General features: G+C 51.1%; 1 protein-coding gene across 1 annotated transcript; it reads left to right on the top strand.

Annotated features, from left to right (window-relative positions):
• Positions 1-379: 379 nt before the first annotated feature.
• On the top strand, positions 380-22,229 carry GTPBP1 (GTP binding protein 1). The gene is made up of 12 exons (XM_032836686.1): positions 380-1,118; positions 4,260-4,371; positions 10,362-10,542; positions 11,118-11,466; positions 14,474-14,597; positions 15,428-15,542; positions 17,225-17,369; positions 17,500-17,682; positions 18,478-18,613; positions 19,226-19,404; positions 20,722-20,922; positions 21,821-22,229. The coding sequence occupies exons 1-12, from the start codon at positions 927-929 to the stop codon at positions 21,911-21,913; spliced, it is 2,010 nt and encodes a 669-aa protein (XP_032692577.1). The 5' UTR covers positions 380-926; the 3' UTR covers positions 21,914-22,229.
• Positions 22,230-23,822: the final 1,593 nt, after the last annotated feature.

A 23,822-nucleotide genomic window follows, 5' to 3' on the forward strand; every position in this document is an offset into this window, starting at 1 on the left:
TTGTGCTGATGGTATTGTGGATTGGGACTTTGCAAACTGATGATACGCTGGAAAAATCATCCATTAAGAAACCACCCTAAGAGACCCTAGATCTCAGGTTCACAGTTCACAAATGTGGTGATACACTTTTGGCTTGCGTTTTAGCTGGTTGCCTCTTTTTGGCCCTGTAATTGCTCTCTCCTCAGAGGCAGTGAATGGAAGATTCTCCCTAAGGTCAGCGTTTAATTAATTGCCTCGCTTTGGCTGCTACAGTATTCCAAGCATCGATCCTTCTACTAAAATTGCCTGGAGGCTGCCAGATTGTCAAACCTCGCTCTACCAAGGACAGCCAGGAGGGAGTCACTACAATGAGAGGAAGGAGGCGCCCTGTGCAGTTTACTATCTCGGTCGCCCGCGGCCCGAGGCGCGGGACCTATCCCGTGACTAGATTGGGCCTTGCCCCTGTCCATCATCGGAAAGGACTCCGCGGCGACTGTTTTGCAGTAAGAGTTGGAAACTGAGCACCGCCTATGGAAAAGAGGGAGGTGAGGGTAAACGTTGTGTGTACTTCCCCATTCATTGGGTGGCTACTGTGTCAATCATACCCTGCCCAGTCTCGTTGGCTGGAAGGCCCCAGGCAGGTAGCGTGGACGCGGTGCTGCCCCTCCCGAGCTGCGAACCAGGCGCGTGACGTCTCAGACATTTGTTGTTGGGGTTTGGGCCTCATTAATTATTCATTAGGTACTTGAAAGGGCTCCAGTGATTGGTGGCTGGGAGGCCTGGTCGATTGTTTCTTAGCTAGAGATACGTGTCACCCTCTACGCGGCTGGAGAAGTTTCGCATAAATTATCCGATGAGGGGCGGGGCGCCCCCCCCCGCGCATAGATTAAGCAAATACGCCGAGGAGGGAGGGGAGGCCGGCTACGAATTAGCCTAAGTTATTAAAGATGGCGGCGGAGCGGAGTCGCTCCCCGTTGGAGTCGCCGGTCCCGGCCTCTATGTTCGCCCCCGAGCCCAGCTCCCCGGGGGCGGCCAGGGCCGCGGCGGCTGCCGCCCGACTCCACGGCGGCTTCGACTCGGACTGCAGCGAGGACGGCGAGGCGCTCAACGGCGAGCCGGAGCTGGACCTCACCAGCAAGGTAGGCCCGGGCGCGGGCGCCGGCGCTGAGGGGACCCGGCGGGCGCTGAGGGGACCCGGCGGGCGCTGAGGGGACGGGGCGGCGGGCCGAGCGGTCTCCGGGGCGACGGCGACGGCGACGGCGCGGGTGGAGGCGGGAGGGGCCGAGCCGAGCCCGCCCACCTGCCGGTGCGGGAAGCGTCTGGGGCTCCCCGGCGAGGGGCGGCCCCCGAGGCCCGCGCACCGCGGTCCTCTCCCGGCTGCACCTACCCGGCCTCCCGCCGTCCGGCTCCCGCCGAGACCAGAACCCCTCGGCTCCGCCACGTGGAACGGGGGCGCCCGACGCCCGGAGCGCCCCGAGCGGTGGCCGTCCCCGAGCAGTGCCGACTCCCCGAGCCCGAGGGGGTGGTTGTCTCCCTGCACTGGCCACGGCAACCGAGAGTGGAAGGTGGCGGGGGCAGGGGGATCGGAGACGAGGGACGATCACCCCACGGGGAGCAGGAAGGCGGCCGGGGCTCTTCCTGGTGTCGGAGTAGGAGACGGAAAGTAGCCGCTCAGTCTCGGAGAGGCTTGTCCGAGGAATTCCTTTCCAAACCAAAACTGAAAGATGGGCAGGACCCATAGCCTCGCCATGCTGGGAGCGGGACCTCATCGTGTATGAATGGAATAATGAAGGACCTTTGAAATCGGGGCTTCTGAGCTTGTGAGAAGGTAGGCAGGAATTAAGGGCTCAGCTTCTGCTTGACGTTGGGAGGATGAAGAAGTAAGTATAAGATGTGACTGCTGTTTTGAAGGTGCTTAAACATCACTAAAGGAAAGAATGCCAACTTGAGGGTCAGGCAGGGCTGGGTTCCCTTTCCTGCCCTGCCACTTTAAAAGGCTCTGTGACCTTGGGAAAGTTTCTTAACCTCTCGCTTCTCCAGCTGCATCGTTTTTAAAGTAGAGATGTGTTGTAAAAATGAGAAATGTATATGACGTTTAAAACAACGACAGCGATAACAACAGGCCCAAGATGGGGTCATTTGCCCCCTGGGCTACAAAACAGTACTTAGTTGCAGCTTCATCCTCTCCCCAGGAGTGAAATTTCTGGGTCAGTACTAGTGAGGTAATCTGCCTGATAGGACCCCCTGCCTTTCCCAACGGGAAGGTAACCGTGCCTGAGATGATCCTTTCTTTTCTTCCCCTGATAACCTTGTCTCACCCCCTTTCTGCCTATAAAATCTTTGGGTTTTGTACAGCTACTTGGAACTCCTTTCTCCTTGCTCAGTAGGGTGCTGCCTGATTCATGAATTTAGAATAAAGCCATTTAGATCTGGAAATGTACTCGATTGAATTTTGTTTTCTAACAGACACCTAGTACAGTGCCTAATACATACTACTCAGTAAATGTTTGAAGTGAGCCGAATAACTGATAATTCCCTGTGCAGATTAAATAGCAGCCTATGGAAGAGAGAACACCAATGCCACCTCCTACCGACTGTTGGATAGTTACGATAAAAAGATGTTTATTGAACATTGAAAACATTTGTGACTTTTCAAAGTCTGTGGTGGCAAAACAGCATGAAACCTGACCCAAACTGGAGAGAACTTCCCTTGCAACCTAGGCAGCCAAATTTCAACTTTTCTCTCTCCCTCTAGTCTCAACTACCTACTTAGAAACCAGCTGTCTGCCTTATTACAGTTTTCCTGTCTGATGTGTCTACTGCCACAACGAGAATGGCCAAGCTCAGAGAGAGGGATGATCAGAGGAGATGTGTGAGGTGGTGTGACATGATGCAAAACACCCAGACAGCACCCAGGTTACAAGTATAAGCCCTAGTGAGTCAACTCAGGAAATTGTAAGAGATGCACTTGATTCAAAAGCAGATGAGTTGGATATCAACTCATGGTCAAGATGCTGGAGAATCTTAAAAACACAGAGGGAAATTTCAAGGCAGAGTTGCAAAGAGAGTAGTACCTTCATTTCCTGGCCAACTTATTTAATGTTCCGGGATAGGGAAGTGTTACTTCATCTCAGGACTGGGGAAGTCTTCCTTACTGTTTTAAAGTTGAGAACCTACATATATATATATGTGTGTGTATATAGTGTGTATATATATACACACATATATGTGTATATATATAAATTTTGATGATTCTGAAAAGAAAAACTCTGTGGAGGGGAAGAAGGGATGTGTTGAATAGATTGATTGCTGAGGAAAGGACCGGAAGCTATAAGTTTATACACTTGCTACAATTAGCGGGGGAGACCAAAAGTTCTGAGAGCTTTCAAAGGGAGAAACGATTAGCTGACTGTAGTGGCTAGTTTCATCCAAGAAGGTTTTCCTAGGAATGACTGGATAAAGGAAACTAATTACCATTTATTGAGCTGTGGACTAGATGCTTTGCATGTTACCTCACTCGGTCTGTACAGTGCGCTTAGGATGTAGGTAGTATAATATCTACTTGTAGGTTGAAAAACTGAGACTCAGAAAGGTTAAGTTCTTTGTCCAAGGTCACACACAAGTAGTCAGAGGATGGAATCTGACATACCTACTGGTAATTGGCCTCCCCAAATAAGTAGTTCCTATTTTAATGTTACTGGCAGAAATTTGCAAAGTGATGGTGCTAATACTCATCTCAGTGTAATGGTGTTTGTTGATGAAGATGAGTCTTGCAGCGGTTTTAACTGCCGATTCCTAAATAATCAGGTCAGCCAAGGCAAGATGGAACAGAATTCTCCCGTTACTATAAGAACCATTGGCCTTGGGGGGAGTGCATGGCAGTGCATGAGATCTGTGTCCTGTGAACTGCAAGCTGTAGGAGGGAGACTTTGACATGTAGGTAGTAAAGCACTGTTCAGCAGTTTCTGCCCACAGTCCAGATTCTCAGTCACTGTGGGTCCCGCCCTCCTGTTAAGCAGCAGGAAGCAGGCTCCTCACACCCTCTTTTCTGTGGGTTGTGGTTCAGACATACTCATTTTAGTCCATCATATAACTTAACTCATGGAAGGCTTAGGCTCAGAGTCTATTTCAGGAGAGGCAGAGAGGGCATGAGGGGGTTGTGTAGCTATTTTAGGTCAGGGTCTATGGGGTTCAGTCAGGGTCTTTGGTCAGGCTGTTGATCTACTTTGGCTGTGGTGCTCTTGTAAGTGTGGTCTTAAGGCTGTTGGTTTCTCTTCTAGCTGGTTCTAGTGAGCCCTACATCAGAGCAGTATGACAGCCTACTTCGGCAGATGTGGGAGAGGATGGACGAGGGATGCGGAGAGACCATATATGTCATTGGGCAGGGATCAGGTGAGCATAGTTTTCCTTACGCTTTATTTTTACAAAATTATTTAGAGCACATTTTCCCTCTTTTATTGACTTCCTGTTCATGTGTCTCGGTCACAGTGATTCTTTAGTGTCCGCAGAACTGTTTGGGAGGACATTAAAGTACAAAATGATAATGCTAATTCCCACCTTAGTGGTCATAATATGCTTCACTTCAAAGATTCACTTTCCGGGCGGTTTTACAGGTGCTTCTTTTCTACCTCCAGCACTCTCAGTTTGCATAAAGGGAAAGTACAAAGCAAGGAAACTTCTTATCTCAGGTAATAGAACAAGTCATAGTTAGATCTACAGTTAAGCCTGCCTTGGGCAGCTCTAGGTCTTCCCTGTCCAGGCCCACGTTACAGATGCCGTTGCTACTTACCGCCTGCTTTGCAGAGAACCTTTGTGATTCTTCTTGACATCTGCAAGAAAGGGACACCCAGAATTCCTCTCTTCTGCAAGGCTACCTTGCCTAAACCACAGTGACCATTCAGTGTGCATAGTTGTGATAACAGAAGTCCTCTTTTTCTCTCTCTGAGATCCTGTCAGACATGTAGCCTCGTTACTATTCTGGAAGGGGCTGATTAATGTCCTCCCGCCTGCTTATTCCATTGTAATGGGGCCCACCGTTTTAAGAGAAAGACAGTCCTCATTGCAGATTATATCTTGGACTTTTGTTTTTGGGGGCTTTGGGAGTTTTGGGGGGGGTTGTTTCTAGTTTATAACCTCGATACAAGGCCCGCTTACCCTTGCTTCATTATGACATTATCTTTGCTGAAATGGCAGCTGGGCTTATTAACAATTATAGATTTAGCTCGTACCAGAACTTGTCTCTGTCATCTTTGCAGGAAGCCTTGGTGGACCTTGATGCATCATTAAAGGAACAGTTCTTTGCTGAATGTAGGCTTTGTAAAGGCAGGTAATAATTCCTGTTAGTCTAAGATGGAGAAATCTCAAAATCATTCTTTAACTATTTGACAGCTATCTATTAAGTATCTTCTAAGAGCTTGATACTGTTGCAAAGTACTTTTGGATACTTTATAATCTGGTCTCTGTCCCAGAGAGGTGGCATATAAATAGATAACTTCAGTAGAAAATAATATTTGGAAATGCTTCAAGACTGACACATGGAAGAAGGGTTTGATCTTCAAATACTGCTGTGCCTTCCTTTGAAATGTCTCTCCTATCTATCCCTTCCACTCCATCCTTGCTGCCACCTTCCCGTTTCGGGTCTTATCACTTTAAAGAAAGCGTGGTCAGAGAGATAGGCAAACTGAGAAGTTGCCTGTCAAGAAAGGGAGGAAATTGGTCAGCATTGTCAAGTGCTAAAGACATTAAGGAGAGTCAGGTTCAGAAAAAGCCGTTCTGTCTGGTGGCTAGGGGATTGTTGGTAGCTTTTTGAAAGCTTTTGTTCAGGTGCACATCTGGCCTACTGTAACAGAATGAACCACTCCAAGGCCACTCCATGCTTGGAGCATTGAAGAAACCTCATCTAGATCGATTTTGACAAGTGTTGGGACTGTTCTTTGATGATCTAAATTCTTAAGACCCCACCCTTTCCCCCTTATTCTTTAATGTGGACTCAGTGAATTTTACCATGCCTTGGCAACTCACAACTAATTAACCATCCGATGGCAAAGCATAAGAAAACGTGAGAGGCTCATTGCCACATATACACACCCAAGTGTTATCTTTGCATCTACCAGTCAGACGCTGTTACATTCACAGTGACTCCTTCCTGCTGGACTTCTTTAGAGGGAGAAGGCCGTCATAACTAGTTAAACAAGTTGAACATCAGAAGACTACAGCAGGTGCGAGGCCCGCAGGGGTCAGCTTCATTACTGACTTCCTGCGCGTGCTGGTGCTTCATCTCTGTTTATCCCATCCTTCATCTGTAAAATGGGGATAATGACACACTTCTTTACCCTACCGCAGAGAGATTTTGTATGGATAAGTTAGGTGTTAAAAAGTTCTAAGTAGAGTAATGTGCTCTTTAAGTACACATTCCTAATTTTAAAAGGTGGCAGCCTGGCCTGATAGTCCAGGGTCTGGAGCCTGGTAGGTCTGCATTTGCCTGTTGGCTCTTTTCCTTGTCTTAAAATGGGGTTAATAATAGAATCTATCCCATGGTGTCATGGTGAAGATTAATGCTTGACATACAGTAAGCATTATATAAACGTTACCTAGCGTTAGTAATTGCAGTAATAATTTCTTAAGGATTCCAAGTTATAGTTGACTTACCATGAGACTTCTTTCAAGAACCACTTTGTTCATTTTTCATATTAAGTCATGGCTTACAAGAGCCAGCTACTATTTTAAAAGTTCAGGGAACATAGGAGGAGTGTTAAGTCTTTCTGGGGGAGTCAGGAAGGGCTTCAAAGAAGAGGTGCTCCTTGAATTGATACTAAAGGGTGAATAGGAGTTTTTCAGGTAAATGGAGGCAATAGTAAGTGAGCAGAGAAAGCCACATGCACAAACACAGAGGCATTGGTGATTGTGGAATATTTGGTGAGCCAAAAGTGATTCTCTTAAAAATGTATATATCTTAGCTCGTAGGGGAGTGGGTTGGGGGAGGGGCAGAGGGAGAGAATCTCAAGAAGACTCCCTGCTGAGTGTGGAGGCCAACAGGGGGTTGGCTCTCACCCCGCTGAGATCATGACCCGAGCTGAAGTCAAGAGTTGGATGCTTATCCAACTGAGCCACCCAGGCGTCCCCAAAAGTGATTCTGTAAAGTGGGAATATAGAGTGTGAGGTTGGGAGTATCAGGAGGGTGAAGGCTGGACAGGTTGCAGGGCCCAGATCTTGATGGTTTTTGAATACTATGTCAAAGAGTTAAGACTTGTATCCTAACCGCATGTTGAGCAGGAGAGTACGTACAGAAAAGGTAAGTCAGATGGCAGGACAGAGATCTGATTAGGTTCAGACATGGCTGAATATGTGGTCTTAGGTAATTGGACCTCTGCAGCTTTTCTCCTTGACCTTTGTGTCCACTCCTCCAGAGTGAGGAATGCAGTGCGTGCTGGAGAAGGGTGATGTGACTGGGAGCGTTTTCCGGGAGCTCTAGATAGGGCAACACTCATGATTGCCCCCTGGCATGGAACAGGACCTGAAAGCATTTTGTTTTACCAGAAACGGGGAAGGTTGGATAGAACTTGGGGGTCTGGCAAGAATGGCAGGATTAGCAGACTTCCTCTTAGGAACACTCACAACAAGCCCTTCTCTAACCAGAAGATTTCCAGACTCAGCTGGCCGTGTATTTGGAAACTCCTCAGCCCAACTGCTCCCTCTTTGTTCATTTGTTTTGCATTTTGCAAACATTAGAGGGCCTGATGGAGGAGAAGCACCCTCATGGGGCATCCGGGGAATGTTTGAGATACCCCCTGTCCTCAGGATGCCTGTGTATAGTGGGGGAGTAGATGCATCCAAAACACTGCTCCACAAGGGGTGGGATGTGGCGCACTGAGGGGCTTTCTAGGATGGCAAATATCTAGGTAAAGGTGTAAAGCTGAAGAAGTGCAGGAAACATGGGGGATGGCGACTGGGTCACTTACATCGGGACAAAACTGAGGAGGGGGTGTGGGATTCCTTTAAGGAATTTGAACCGGATGCTGCTGGGCTAGGGGAGCCATTCCAGGGCTTTGAGTTAGAAGTGAGAACGTCAGAATTGTGCCGGATTAGGAGCTTAAGCTTGTGTGTATGGAGGCTGGGCTGCAGGGAACAGAGCCCAGGTGTTCTAGGAGAAGCTAGGGGTCTTGCAGGGATTGAGGTAGAACAGACTCTGAATCAGGCTGGTGGCACTGGATTGGCAACAAGAGAGCAGGGACAAGGACGGAAGGACGAGGCCTAAAGCTAGAATCAGCAGGACTGGAGGGTTGAGCATTGAGCTTGGGTGACTGGGAGGGTGGTGGTGTCATCAGAAGTAAGGAAGGCAAGGGAGGAACTAGTCGGGCACAAGGAGGAATCCTTGCCAGAGGAAAAGGCTCTAGGTTTGGAATCAGAAGACCCAAGAGCTCGCACAGCCCCTTGGCTCTTTACCAACCCTGAGACCTCGGTGGGTTCTGTTTATCCCACTGCTAAATGGGAACAGTAATGCTTACTACTTAGGATTGCAGGGATGTCTCAAATGCTATGTTAGGGCTGTTAGTTTTTGTGCTGTTGTTTAAAAGGGGGGGGGGGTGGAATGGTTGAGTTTAGATGCCAGGCTTCGAAGAGTTACCATCCAGGCAACTGGAAATTCAGTCTGGAGCTCTGCAAAGAGGACAGTGCTAGAAACGAATGTTTCTGTGGTATGCAAAACTACAGTTTGAACCGTAGAATGAGGTGCCCAAGGGAAATGTTTAGAAGCTAGAGAAAAGGGCCACTGACTGATTGCTAGAAAAGACTGGCATTTAGGGGATAGGAGCGGGAAGAGTAGCCAGAGGAAACCGAGAAGAAGGAACCAGAGGGTAGAGAGGTGAATCAGGAGAATTCAGGCAATAGGCAAGCGGAGTGGGAGGGAAGTGCTTCAAGAAGCAAAGGTGGTAGGATAGCCAGCAGTGTCAAATGCTGGAGGGGTCAAGAAAAGGGCATTAGATGAGTGGTTGAAGTCCGTTTATGTCTTGAAAACCAGTTTCTTCTGCAGTCATCAGAAATAATAGTCAGCAGGTGCAATCACTTTTTTGAGATGCTTGGTGGGAAGAGGAGGAACCGGGGAGATGGTAGCTTAGTAAGCAGGGGCAAGGGAAAAGGGGGTGGGTTTCCTTTTTGTGGTTTAAGAATGAGCTCATTTATAAGGGGAGGCATGGAGGGAGGGAAGAGAAGGTAAGAAAAGGTACTGCAAGGTGTTTGGGAGACAGTATAAGAGAAGAGAGGTTGGGGTCATGCTGTGGGGGTCAGCCTAGGGAAGGAGTGGAGGTGTTCTGTGAGACCCAGAGCCTGGAGGAAAAGCTGAGGGAGCAGTTGTGGAAATTGAATGACACCATGCGGAAGGCACCTTGCCGGGATTGCCTTACAGTAAGCACTCAAGTGAGTGACTGGTCCATTGACTTTCCTTTGGACGCCCTTCCTCATCCTGAGCTCAGACTTATTTTTTTCAGCTGCTTGCTGGATATTTCACCTGAGCCACCTCATTTAAAAAATCTGTCCCTAACTAAAATCATTCTTAAATTCTCTCCCCGTTTTCCTTTGACTCCTGTCCTCATGATCTCTTGCCTGGATTATTAGTATTATTTCCTAACTGGGCTCCCCCTTTCTGGTCTCTCGCTTGCCAGTGCACACTTTATATTGCTGCTCCAGACATCTTTCTAACCCACAGCAATCTAGTCATGTTACTCCCTGCCTAAACCCCCAAGGCTTCCCACTGCCTGGTATATACTGTGTTTTGCTGCTCTCTGACGTCTCTGCTTAACAGCTCCCACCTCTTGTGTGGTCTCTCACCACTTGACATCCTGCTCCCCAACATACCGAGCTGCTTACTGGTCCCTGAATGTGCCGTGATCTGCCACGCTCCATGCTTCGTTCCTCTGCCTAGGATGTTTCTACTCCTCTCTCTGTAGGTCCGTTTTCCATACTTAGAGACCCAGCTTGGAGTCAGCACCCTGCAAAGCTGTCCTCAGCTTCCCCAGGCAATGCCAGTTGCTCATGCTTTACATTCTTTTTGTACAGTTCTATAGTAAAGCACTTAAGCTGTATTACAATTAATTAATTTTCTGTGTCTCCTGCTGGGCTGGGAGCTCACCAAGGGCACCTGTATTCCGTACCCAGCATGAGGCTTGGCATAAAACCTCAGAGAATCTTAGTGATTACTGTTTAATGAACACCCTTCTTGAAAGGGAAGCCCATGGCACGATTATTTATTAACTCCGTGAATGCCCAAGTTTTTGAAGTGTCTGGTAGAGAGAGCCATGTTCTTCTCCTGTGCCTGGGGTGGGGCCTTTGGTAGGGGTGGTTGACCGGCTGACTTGTTGGCAGGCTGATGTCTGGGCTCTTGTCACCAGATGGGACTGAGTATGGGCTGAGTGAAGCCGACATGGAGGCCTCCTATGCCACGGTGAAGAGCATGGCGGAGCAGATAGAGGCTGATGTCATCCTCCTGCGGGAACGTCAAGAAGCTGGGGGCCGTGTGCGTGATTACCTGGTCCGGAAACGAGTAGGAGACAATGACTTCCTGGAGGTCAGGTGAGGAGGCCTCAGAACAGTTCAGGAGTTCTCTGCAGCCTGACCTTTGGTCTAGGGCTTCGAGAGAACGGTGCCGGAGCCTTTGGCGCCTGGCATACCAGCTTCACTCCTTCCCCTTCTGAGGCATGGAAGGAGTGTCCAGAGATGTGATTGCCCCATTTGCTATTTCCATACTTGCCCATCCCCAAATATTTCCATTTGGTAAGAGTGGGAGGCTAGCCGTACATTTGTGGCCATTGCGTGGGCTGCGTTTTCTTACCTGTCAGCCTGCGAGACTAAAAACCCATGTCTTGGAGAAGAGCATTCTGTTCCTCTCTTGGTTCTTGGGCTCCTTTCTGGCAGCTTTGAAGAGGCTTGACAAGAAAGGCATTGGGACAGGAGCCTAGTTCCTCCTAAATAATTCTTTCTGCTCTGGGTGTCCCTCCAGGGCCATCCCCAACGCGCTTAGCCATGAATGGGAGGAGCGGGAGCTGGAGGGGCTCAGGGGCAAGTCTGTCCTTAGAGATCCAGCTGCTCGGGTTCATTTTTGCTCCGCTGCTGACTCTCACAAGGCTGTTGGGTTCATGTACACGCAGGGTAGCAGTAGTAGGCAACGTGGATGCTGGCAAAAGCACACTTCTGGGGGTCCTGACACACGGGGAGCTGGACAATGGCCGAGGCTTCGCCCGCCAGAAGCTCTTCCGCCACAAACACGAGATTGAATCCGGTCGCACCAGCAGCGTGGGCAACGACATTCTGGGCTTTGACAGTGAAGGCAACGTGGTGAACAAGCCGGACAGCCACGGTGGCAGCCTGGAATGGACAAAGATTTGTGAGAAGTCCACTAAGGTGATTACCTTCATCGACTTGGCTGGCCACGAGAAATACCTGAAGACCACGGTCTTCGGCATGACAGGTCATCTGCCGGACTTCTGCATGCTCATGGTAAGCGTGAGACGATCCTGACGAGGGGAGGCTCCGTGGGCTGTTTGGGGGTGCTTATGCGCAAGTGTTAGAAATTGTGCTGCGACGGAGGCCTCTTGGTTTGGGGCTTTGACATTTTATAGGGATGCCCAGTCCCCTGAGCGTTATGGCCTTCTCAATGGCTGTACCTTGATCTCTCTTCCTGGTGCCATTTATGGACCTCTTCTATTTCCCAAAGAGGCACAGAGGAGGGTTTCTCGTGGGGCTGGCTTACTACCTTCAGAAATGTTTCTCCTGGGGTTAGGCTGCTCTGTGGAGGTGACACCAGGTGGCACCGCCCAGAGAAGGGGAGGCCTGGGAAGAAATGGAGGAGAGCACAGACCGCAGTCAAGAGGGGCCGGGGAAGTGGCCTCTTTCAAAACCTGGGAGGAGTGTCAGCCAGTCCAGGGTGCTTGTGGAGAGGCTGCTGAGTGCCTGGCACCGTGTTGGGCCTGGAGATATAGCAGTTGAGTCTAGTAAGATTTTCCAGCAGCTCATCCTGTAGTTCACCTGAGAAGGGGAGGGAGCGGAGGCTTCCGTGTTGGATCATGCCGCAGAGCTTCCCTTCAGGTCCCACTCCTCTTCTGTGGACAGAGAGTGGGAGTCGGGGGGGTCCACAGCCTTGCACACAGCTTCACAGCTTTCACAGAGAGCACAAGTGAGCGAGTTTTCCTTTGGCAAGTCCTTCTCCAAGCCCTTCCCCATTTCCCAGTTCCTCCAGCTGCCTGTATTAATAAGTGTGGTAAACACGGGCATCTGTTGAGAGCGGAGTTGATCAAGTTGCCCCACAAACATGGTTCTCAGGCAAATTCTCCCCAGACTAGAGAGTAAGGAGGCAGAGCGTATGTGCGAACGCGCTTGTCAGCGCTCTGGCCAAGGTTCCTGGGATCTCAGCACTATTTCATCTCCCATATCCTTGAGCATTTCAAGGGGCCACCACCAACTTGGCTAAGGAAAGCTGCTCTACAAGAAGGGATTTCAGAGGAGGAGCTGTAGGGCGTACTGGGGGCAGTTGTCGAGTTTGTATTAAGAAAGGTACAGAAACCAGTCTCAAATGAGCATTTTTCCAACAGAGCTATAGGGAACGAAGCCAATTAAAGGAAATACTTTCACCCTAGGTGAAACGTTCTATATTATCTGACTTTTAGGCAGTAATCTAAATATTAAACATTTTCTGTATAAAACACTGAAATCATTATTGCCTCATGACAATCAGTTTCCAGAGCGGGAAAAAAAAAAGCTTTAAAATATATAGACAACAGGGGCGCCTGGGTGGCTCAGTGGGTTAAAGCCTCTGCCTTCGGCTCAGGTCATGATCCCAGAGTCCTGGGATCGAGCCCCGCATCAGGCTCTCTGCTCAGCAGCGAGCCTGCTTCCCCTTCTCTCTCTGTCTGCCTCTCTGCCTACTTGTGATTTCTCTCTCTGTCAAATTAATAAATCTTGAAAAAAAAAATATATATAGACAACAGAGTGATAGAGCATTCTTTTATCCCAGTTGGGAAGAACAAAAGCAAGTCTGGGTTGGATAGGAAAGGTGTTTGGAAGAAATGAGAAGAATTAGAAGGCAGAGAGAGGAGGTATCTTGGTGTCGGCAGAAGGGAATATGCGAGGGACGTTGGTGTTGGGGGGATAGCAGCTCACCTGTGACCTGGGATCAAGTGAGAACATCACTTGAAAACCTTCTGGAATGTATTAAACACTATGTAAATGTGTCATGGCAACTTTAATTTAATTTTGTTTTTGTAAGTAGCGCATTCATGTGGTACAAAACAAAAAGATGCCAAAGGGCTTATAGTGAAAAGTTTCTCTTCCTCCCTTGTCCAGTTTCCTTTCAGGGCAACCAGTATTTCCAGTTTCTTAGGTATTCCTCAAGAGATTTTGTAATCGTACCAGCAAATGTGGATGTATTCTCTCCATCCAGCTTCAAAACCGTCAGAAAAGTTGAAAGAATAATATGATAAATCCCATAGACCCACCACTCAGATTCAGCAATCACTAACGTTTGCTCTGTTCATCTTTTATGTCTCGGATGCGTATGTGTATTTTTGTTGTTGTTTTGGCTGAATCATTTGAAAGTAGATTATAGGCGTTGTGACTCTTGACCCCCAAATCCTTCAGCACACAGCTCCAAAAATAAGAACTACCTCCTGCTGTTACAGCAGCCAGGAAGATGAACGAGAGTTCCCTAATATCTAGGCTGTAAGTGTTTACATGATCTCAGATGTTCCCCGAATGTCTTCCAGCTCTTCACACCCGCTTTTTTCAAACAATGATCCATTCTACACCCTTGTAATGGTAGCATGCTATACACCTTGCTTTTTTTCCTCTCTTAAAAACGTACCTTAGGGATTATCCCATGTCAATAGATAAGTGTTTCCTCTTTTTTATCTGTATATTTTGTATGGCACATTTTGTACATTTTGTATGGCACACTTACACCCATGCCCTCGTTTATTAAGCCAACCTTTATGGTGATATTTTAAAACATTTATTGTTATGGGAGGGAATAGAGAGCTGCCATTGCCTGAATATCTAAATCACGCTGGTCGTGCACAGGACCTTTGACCTACGTTATGACACTTAAACCTCAGGAGACCCTCTAAAGGGGATATTATTATCCCTCCATTTTATGGATGGGGAAACTGGGGGCCAGTGGTGTTAGACTGAATCTGCCTTGATGACGCTAGACAGTTGTTTCCCTGGACTGTCTGGGTTTGTCTTTTTTTTATTGCTTCCAAGTCTTTTCAGATTTTGACAGCCCGCGTCATTAAATCAGAGGTTAAAGCCATCTGTGCCCAGCCATACTTTCATCAACAGCTCTTTTGTTTCTGGCCTAAGACTTCTGCTCCATGTGTCCTGTTCTGATGGAGGCCTCAGATGGGCCTCAGATGAGAGCTCTCTCTTAACCCAGCCTTCTTGGAGGCCCTGTGCCCACCCAGCATCAACTTGTGTCTCCCTTGTCCTGACCTTTCCTTCTGTGTTGGGGCAGGTGGGCAGCAATGCTGGCATCGTGGGGATGACCAAGGAACATCTGGGCTTGGCATTGGCACTCAATGTGCCTGTCTTTGTGGTGGTCACCAAGATTGACATGTGTCCTGCCAACATCCTGCAAGGTAAGTGAAGCCTGCGGCTAGTAGCAGTCTCTGTTTGGGGCTGTCGCCCACTGTGGCTCCTTGGTGATGCTGCCAGGGCTTCCGCCCAAATCTTCTGCTTTTTTATCTTGTGCTCAGACCTTGCTCTGAGTTTTCATCAAGCCAGAATCTTCTGCTTCCTCCCTTGTTTAGCTCTTGGTCTAAGCACCCTAGAATTATCCTCTGCTCTTTGTTCCTTCTGGTTCCAAATATAGGATCCTTGAGATTCCTAATCTGGCATCTCTTTTCAGATGGTCCCAGGGCCAGGGGGTTGGGTTTTACCATCTGAACGGGATACATACGGAGGCATTTGGGCAGAGGGTCTGATTGCCTTCTACCAGCAAATGTTTCAGAAAAGCCTCACATTTCTCCCTCATTCCTACAGATAGTAGAAGAGAAGAGGAGAGGTGTCCTTTTGGAATGCCTCATAAGGGCTTCTGCAGATGTGTAAATATCCTAGAGATCCTTCGTCAGATGACTTTATCCAGGAAGCAGAGCATTCTGAGAAGAACATTGCTTTTCCCATGGACCCGCTTTCTTACAGGATTTGGGTCTTTAAGAGACTCTGGAGAAATATGACAAATTTCAGACTCGTAACCTTACCAGACAGGCTTTATCTGTGTTCCTTCTCCTCTAGCAAGCATGTGCCCACCCCAAGTTTTGATCCTCCTTTTGCTTCTCCAGGCATGGCATTTAACACTGGTCTGTCTGTCTCCTGCTTCTCTCAGCAAGGAGTGGACCAGTCTTGACCTGGAAACCTGGCCAGAGAGAAAGCTGTGTCCCCCTAATTGTGTTCCATTTCAACCTTTAAGAAACCCTGAAGCTGTTACAGCGCTTGCTGAAGTCTCCAGGCTGCCGGAAGATCCCTGTGTTGGTACAGAGCAAGGACGATGTGATCGTTACGGCCTCCAACTTCAGCTCTGAGAGGTAATGGGGTAGGGAGCACTCACTGCTGAGCAGGCAGAGATTGGTTGGAATAGAAGATTCTGGTCTCAGTATAAGCTCTCCCATGCTGGCAATGTTGCTTAGGAGCTGCATCAGGCAACCCAGATTCTGAGGTGCTGGCCTTGCTAAAGTTGGAATTCCAGCTGAGGCTTCAGTGTCTTTACGAGTGAAGTGGGAACAGTATTCCCTTCCCCACAGGGTCCTCGGAAGTGTTAGAAACGATGTGTATAAAGCACTTAGCACTGTGGCTGGCTGCCATGTGATACATACACAGCCTTTTTTATAACTGTTCTTATACTGTTTTTATACTGTTGTCTCTGAGAAACTCTCAATCACAGATTAGCATTTGGCATTTATTCATTAGTGAATCCTTTGGTTCCATTCATGTTTATTAGATGTTCTGTACTAAGGTCTTCGAGGCATTGAGGATTCAGAGTGGACTCAGGTATAATCCTTGTCTTCAAGGTGGTCACCTCCTTGGTCAGAGATACTCTCTTGATGATAGCGAACTTTGTAAGTTTGTTCCTTTTCCCAGAGTCTTGGGGTGCTCGGGAGCCATCTGCCTCCTGGCTTGGTGGGTATACAGCGCCCGGAGCAGGCTGGCATTTTGGCCTGTGGCAGCGTCCCGTCGCTGCCTTCAGTACCGTCAGGCAGCCAGCAGAGGGGGTGCGTTTCCATTCGTTCCTCGCGCCTGTTCTGTGCAGGTGCTATTCCAGGAGCAATGGGGAATATTAGAATTCCTGATCTTGAAGAGTATGATTAACCTTGGATAGGACACAGAGGCTATTGTGATGACTGATGGAAAATCAGGTGTAATTATGTGTAACAGAAATGCAAAAAGTGCTCCCTAGATCTGGGAGGGGTCAGGAGTGTCCATCAGAGAAGGGTTTCCTGGAAAAATCTGCCTTGGAAATGGGCCCTGGAGGATTTGTTAGTTGGGCAAGAGGGAAGGAGTTGAGGCAGCAGGATCAGGATAAAGAAATACATGGGAAGCAAAAAAGCACTAAGCTTTTGGGTGAGGAGAGGGTTCTCTGGTCTGCCTGGCAGACAGGAACTTGAGAGGAATAAACCTGCAGAGATGTTGGGAAGAGGAAATTCTGTCTGACTTCTTTGCAGTGGAAAGGCAGAACTAAGCCAATTTAAGAATTTTAAGCAAGAATGTGTATCCTTCGGGTGCCTGGATGGCTCAGTTGGTTAAGCAACTGCCAGCTCAGGTCGTGATCCTGGAGTCCCGGGATCGAGTCCCACATCAGGCTTCCTGGTCTGTGGGGAGTCTGCTTCTCCCTCTGACCTCCCCTCACATCCTCACATGTGCGTGCACGCTCTCTCTCTCAAATGAATAAATAAAATTAAAAAAAAAAAAAGAATGTGTGTGCTTTAGGAAGAAGAGGCAGCCATACGGACCCCAAATACAGCAGCGGTAGAGGGACAGAGACAAGGGGACAGATGTTAGAGATAAAACTGAATGAAAGAAGAAGGCCTTAGAGTGGTCTGGCCAGCAATTGGAAGGCTGGGACAGCGAGTGGAGCCCAGGCCTGGGAGGCTGGTGAGGGGGCAACGGGGCCCTTAGCCACCTCACATGTTCCAAAAGGTCTCCTGCTCCCACCCTGTCACACAGAAGCTGGCCACCTGAGCTCCTTTGTCTCTCTTCACCCTCCACTTAGGATGTGCCCGATATTCCAGATCTCCAACGTTACAGGTGAGAACCTTGATCTGCTGAAGATGTTCCTCAACCTCCTCTCCCCCCGCACCAGCTACCGGGAGGAAGAGCCCGCCGAGTTTCAGATCGACGACACCTACTCTGTCCCGGTGAGTAGCTTCTGGAGGACTGAACAGGGTGGGAGGCTGCGCGGGTGCTTCCTGCAGGGACGTCAAGGCAAGTATGTCGTGGGGAGGACCTAAGTGGGATCGATTGACTGGACCCTGGCCTTCTCTGCAGGGTGTGGGGACAGTGGTGTCGGGGACAACACTGAGAGGCCTGATCAAGCTGAATGACACACTGCTGCTTGGCCCAGATCCCCTGGGTAACTTCCTGTCCATTGCTGTCAAATCAATCCACCGCAAGCGCATGCCTGTTAAGGAGGTGCGGGGGGGCCAGACAGCCTCCTTTGCACTGAAGAAGGTGAGTGCCAAGAATACCAAGAACTCCCTTCGGATTCTTACGTTAGACTCTGGGCCATTTCCAGTCGTCCTGGCCGTTCCATATGGCGGGGATTACTGACCTCACTTTTATAGGTCAGAAAACTCAGGCTCAGAGTCTTGTGACTTGCCCAGGAACACACAGCTAGTAAGTTCTAGAGCCAGAACTTGAGCCCAGGCCTGCCTGCCTTCTAAACTCTTTTCCTTCTCCTAGTGCTTGCGATAGGTGCTCCAAGCTCAGTGGTAAGATGAGAAAGACACCACCCCCCTGTGCAGATGGTCCCTCTAGGTAGGATCCTTGGAGTCCATGCCCAGTCCTCCTCCCAGTCAGTCCTCTGTCCCTCGGGGATTGGGGTAAGTGTTAGCTCTAAGGTCACCTACCTCCCTGCCAACCACATTAACCAGCAGAGTGGGACTTCCCTTATCCTCTCCAACAGTCACATCACGCTGGCCCTGTCCCTTCCACTTGAACGCTTGCCTACCTCTGCCCTCTCACCACTTCTTAATTCTCACGCGTCCTTCAAAACCTGGCCCAAGTGCCAGCTCCTGCCTGAAGCCTTCCCCGATCCTCAGCAGCGGTGCTTAGGCTTCCCGCTTAGAGCTCGAGTCGGCCCTGCGTTATCCACCCTAGAAGGCCTGTGATCTAGTGCAGTAGGAGGTCAAGGCTGAGTTGGGGTGGTCTCCATTCCCAGAAAGAACTCCTGGTCTTCTGGGACCAGAGGAGAGAAGCCCTGGGCATTATTTGCCCCTGAGGTCCGGCATTCCCTCTTTCTTTCAGATCAAGCGCTCGTCCATCCGCAAGGGCATGGTGATGGTTTCCCCACGCTTGAATCCCCAAGCATCCTGGGAGTTTGAGGCCGAGATCCTTGTCCTCCACCACCCCACCACGATTAGCCCACGCTACCAGGCCATGGGTAGGTGTCTGAGGGCAGTGCCAGCAGAGGCCCTCTGCTCTAGCTCTCCCAACAAAGTATTGCAGCTACCCAAACCCCGAGCTTTCAGCTGCAGCCGAGAGTCCGGTCTCCCTCTCTTGCCCGTAAGCTGCCATGTTTATTCAGTTCTGCAGACATTCACCAAGTGCCGGCTTTGCCGGGCTCTGGAGACCCAGTCTTGCCCCCAGAATCTCACTTTCATTCTTTCGGCAAACGTCTTCAAAATGCTGCTGTGTGCCATGTGGTATTGCTAAGATGCTGGGGACACAGTGCTGGGCAGGGGATCTACGTCAAGAAGCCGACAGTCTAGAGAAGGCGCACATGTGAACAGAGTGCCCTGTATTCAGGAACCAGGACCGTGGGTCCAAGGACAGGGGTTAACTGGGTGTGTAGGGCAGGATCAGACCTGAGAGCAGACCTCCAACTCACTTGGCCACACGCGGCCTCCTGAAGCCTTGAGCGGACCACAGCTCCAGCATATTCTATGTTCTCACTCCTGTCTCTCCTGCCCAGAGGCCACTGGGGAGCTCAGTGACCTCTATTGTGACCCCCTGGCTCTGTCAGCTCTATGGTGACCCCCGGCTCTCTTGGCAGTGCACTGTGGGAGCATCAGGCAGACGGCTACCATTCTGAGCATGGACAAGGACTGTCTACGCACTGGGGACAAGGCCACTGTGCACTTCCGCTTCATCAAGACCCCTGAGTACCTGCACATAGACCAGCGGCTGGTGTTCCGAGAAGGCCGCACCAAGGCCGTGGGCACCATCACCAAGGTATGGTCAGGCAGTCCTCCTCGCCCAGCCCCAGGAAGCACTAGGCCACGCCAGTTTCAGACTGTGAGCGCAACCGGAGAAGCCCGAGAAAGTCCCCCTAACTGCCAGGGACAGAGGAGGTGCTAGTTCCTGCCTTAGGAGAGTTGGAACAGTGCTGAAGTGCGGCCTCAGTGCCGTTTTCTCTCTTGCCCCTGAGAGGTCTCCCCGGGCTTTGGTGGTGACCCTGGAGGAGAGCAGGTGTGGTTGAGGCCTGTCTGTCCTCATAGGAGATAGGGTATCTGGACGTGGCTGTGGTCGGCCTCTGACATGCCCCAGGTGCAGGCTCCAGTGGCCTGGCTGGGGTGCTACCCTTACAGCACTGGGTCAGGTCAGAGTGAATGTTGGACAGCAGGGGGGCCTAGGCGTGAGTTCCCTTGGGGCTTGAGCTGTTTGTGTGTCCTGGAGCCCACTTCATGCCCTCTGCAGACTTCACTCGTGGCTTTGGGTGGGGGCACTTGACAGAGTGATTTGACTCTTGCTCCAAATAGCCTGTGTGAAATCTTGGGATCAGCCTTAGGGTGGCCTTGCCTCCAGAACAGCCTTCCTCAGACCCTTCTGTGCAGACCCAATCATGTCCCTGAAGGCCACTTGCTTCTGGGACTGACTGAGAGCGGCAGAAGCTTCCAGCACATGCTGTAGTGCCCTTGGGGGTATGGCAGTCCTCCCCGCTGCTTTGAGATTGAACCTGGGCAAAAGGGAAGGTGCTAAATCAGTCCTTCCTGGGTGGTAGCTGTTAGGATCCCTGATAGCCACGCTCTAAATGTTTCTAGATGCTGAACATTCACTTCGTCTCTTTGGGAGGCCTGAAATTAAAACTTGCCCCAGACTCTTGTTATCGGCGCAGTGGGAGAGATGCAGTTGGTGCTCTGAGGAGTTTTAGCCAGCTTAGCAGGGAAGCCTCAAGGTCCTTCCAAGGCTCTGGGCAGGCCAGACTCGAGCCTAGGAGCTTGGCCAGGTGGGGGTGGCCAAGATGCCCAGGCTGTCAGTGGGCAGAGCAGCTGGAGCAGGGACTAGGATGGAGCGGGCTGGGCTGAGGCAGATGAGACATCAGTGGGGGAAGGGGCTGCCCTGGGACACTGAATGGGGATGAAGACATCTCTCTAGCCCACCACCCCTGTCATGGCCCCCTTGCCATCCACCTTGCTTAGGACCAGCGGGGCCGGGGAGTGGGAAGTCCCCGGAGGCAGGGGCCGGGGCCTCGGGCCTGGGGCCTGGGCAGCTGAGCCAATGCCACTGCCTGCAGCTCCAGCCTCATCCTTAACTCCTTTCCTCCTGCAGCTCCTCCAGACCACCAACAACTCCCCGATGAATTCAAAGCCCCAGCAAATTAAAATGCAGTCAACAAAAAAGGGTCCCTTAACGAAACGAGAAGACGGAGGTCCCTCTGGAGGGCCGGCAGGAGGGGTGCCCCCACCTGGAGATGAAGCTTGCTCTCTGGGGACTGTGCAGCCAGCTGTGTCCAGCAGTCTCCAGCCACAGGTGAGTGTGTGGCTCGGGCTGAGCTGGTCCCCTGACCACCTCGGGGTGGGAGTGGGAGGGTGACTGGTACTCTAGTTGGTGGAGGTGACAGGACAGCTTCAGGCAGCCTGGGTCTTGCTCCCACGCCTGCAGAGCATAGAAGTTGTCTCCCCCGACTCTCAGCACATAGTGCCAAGTGAGCACTGTTTGTCTCTTAGGGCAGTATTTTCTGACCTTTGAGGTGTGACCTGCATAAAGCTGATTTAGTCGGTCTCAATTAGCATTTGATAATGAAGCAATAGAAAATGTCTGGGTTTCCATCTCCCAAGAGCGAGTGCGTGGTCTCTGTGTGGGACTAGGATGTGTGTGTGGCGGTCCAGAAGGTCATCGGAAAGGTGCAGAGCGTCCTCCTGGGTGGGCGTAGAGGAGGCCGTGGGCCCCATACTAGTGTGGCTCTCACTCAGCATCTCCTGTTAGCTTTGTCCCCTGCTTCTGTCCTGCTGCCCCCTCCTATTGCTCCTTCCAGGGTCATCTCTATCTGACCCCCATTTGGAGAAGGAAACGCCTGTGTGGACCTGTCCTTTCTGTTCTCTCTCCCACATTGGGCCTTTCTCTTTCCACCTCTCCGCGGGGGCAGGTGGTGGTTCCTGCTGTCCTAGTGCTTCTTGCAGCGCCTCTGTCTCACCCTATCATCATGTGCGCCCCGCTTGCTAGGAAGGCAGGCTGGGTGCTGGCTCCATCTGACAGAGGGGGTGTGCCGGGCTCCAAGTCACATAGTAGATGACTGTTCAGGCTAGGCTGGGACCGTCCTTCCTGCTCGCTTTTCTCCTACGCCTTTTCCTGCCCCCCTGCCCCTCTGCTGTCCTACCCTGCTCCCAGTGGGCCGCTACTTCTCAAGCTCCTTCTTTCTCCCTTTCAGCCCAAGCCCAGCAGCGGGGGCCGGCGACGGGGGGGCCAGCGGCACAAAGTGAAGTCCCAGGGGGCCTGTGTGACTCCTGCCAGCGGCTGCTGAATCTCCCTGGCCCACCCCCACCACCCAAGGGATCCTTGCACTCGGGCCACTGTTCCGCCACATGGGCCAGAGCAGCTCTGACCACCACCCGCCCTCCCCCAGGCCACAGCTGGAGCCACATCATTCCCTGCCCCCACCCCCATTTTCCAGGGGGGTTGTAATTTATAAGCTGAGGAAGGTGGCCAGACTTCTGGAGGACTGACCATCATCCACCTTCTTCCCCGCCTTCTTCCTTAACTCAGATTTTTTGTACATCTGGGCCCTTAGTTTTTATTCTTTTTATTATCTCTCTCTCTCTTTAGTGTGTGTGTATGTGCGTGTGCCCGTGTGTGCGTGCAGAAAGGTGGTGGTGCAGAAGTGCAGCCAGTCAGGGCCCTGGCAGTCTTTCTCCTTTTTCCCTCTGTGGCTGGCCACCAGCCTCTAGGAGCTGGCTGCCTGCCCATCTGTCCATCCGTGTGTCTCTGTGACAACCTTTAGGGGCTTTCAGGAGCTAAAGAGCACCCTCCTCCCTGTGCTCACCGTTCTCCCCTGTGCTCACTCCTCTGCACCCAGGGCCCTCCACAGAGCCGGACTCAGGGCTTGGGGGCTTCATAAGTTCTGCCAGAGCAGGGAGCCTTCCTTCTGGGACTGGGGGGCTTTTAACAGAATGGAGAGTGGTGGCCTCCTTTTTCTCTCTTCTCCTTTCCCCCTCTTACATCCCCCAAACAGGTAATGCCAAAAGCTCTTAAGCTGTAGCCTGTAGATATGTGAAGGAGAGAGGCACTTGGATTGTAGGACACCTCCCTGCCCCTAACTCTGACCCTTGCCACTGACCCGAAGACAGCTGGTGGTTTTCCTTTCCCCATGGAGACAATCCTGTGTTTGCCTGGCCAGGCCAGGGCAACTCCCGTTGTGTTGATTTTGAGCTGGAGGCTCTGGCCCTCAAACTTTCTATGATAGGAATCTTACTGGGCCTTGGGGCACTGATGACCGGGACTGGGTTTGGCTTGCTCTGGGTCCCGCTCACCAGCACCTCTTACTGGTGGGGGTGTGAGGTGTTCCACTGAGCCAGGCCAGGACTGGAACCCCTCCTTCCCCACTACAGCCCCGCCATGTTGCCCCATCATGGCTGCTACAGGAGCACAACAGGGAAGGGCCTGAGCCCGTTTCGAAAGCCCCATTTGGGGTGTGAGAGGGCAGGTAGGGGTAGTGAAAAAGATTCTTCCGGGCCCAGCGCAGAGCATTAAAACCTCTGGAAGATTCACTGCCTGGGGTGGGATGGGGTGAGGCCGGTGAGGGCATTGTGGGGCCCAGACCAGCCTGGCCTGAACTGTGGCCAGAAGCCCTAGGTTTAGGGTGGACTGGTGGGTGGAGATGTGTTCTTTCTAGCCAGGGCAGACACCCAGCTGGCTGGGCCCTTCCTCAGCCTTGCCTCCCTCCCATTCCCAACCCTTCTCCATTCTTCCTGCTTCTGGACTGCTGGTCCCCTCACCTCCCCTCTTTCCAACTATTTCCAGTTACCACTGACCCATGGCCATGGACTGACCAGACCAGCACAAAAAATAAAAGATTGTTCCAAGCTGATGGTGTCCTGTTCCCTGCCCAGGCCCTCCAGGTGGAGGTGCACCACCGGGAGCGCTGGCTGTGCCTGCCCCAGAGCCCCCCTGCTGCGGTGCAGGGCAGGGGCAGGACGAGCCCAGCTTCTCTTAGGCCTGCATGGCTTCAGAACACAGGCTCCTGTGGCACATGTGACACAGGCCAAGTTGCCAGTCTTCCCTGAACCTACTTCCTCATCTAGAGCGAGAGTTAAACAAAATGCCTGTGTGGTGGTGGTTGTGAGGATTCAGCGAGAGAGTGTGCGGCTAGGCTCGAGGCGTCGGCCTGTGGGAGGCGCCATGGACCCGGCCCGCTGCTGCTTCCCGGGGTCCGT

This window comes from Lontra canadensis, unplaced genomic scaffold, assembly GCF_010015895.1.
Source record: "Lontra canadensis isolate GAN:19392208 unplaced genomic scaffold, GSC_riverotter_1.0 scaffold93, whole genome shotgun sequence".
Taxonomy (NCBI): domain Eukaryota; kingdom Metazoa; phylum Chordata; class Mammalia; order Carnivora; family Mustelidae; genus Lontra; species Lontra canadensis.

Bases quoted from the DNA above. Each gene is read 5' to 3' on its own strand.
- GTPBP1 (XM_032836686.1), top strand. From the start codon at position 927: ATGGCGGCGGAGCGGAGTCGCTCCCCGTTGGAGTCGCCGGTCCCGGCC. The intron at 1,119-4,259 runs GTAGGCCCGGGC...TTTCTCTTCTAG, and splicing joins AGCTGGACCTCACCAGCAAG to CTGGTTCTAGTGAGCCCTAC. The intron at 17,370-17,499 runs GTGAGTAGCTTC...CCTTCTCTGCAG, and splicing joins ACGACACCTACTCTGTCCCG to GGTGTGGGGACAGTGGTGTC.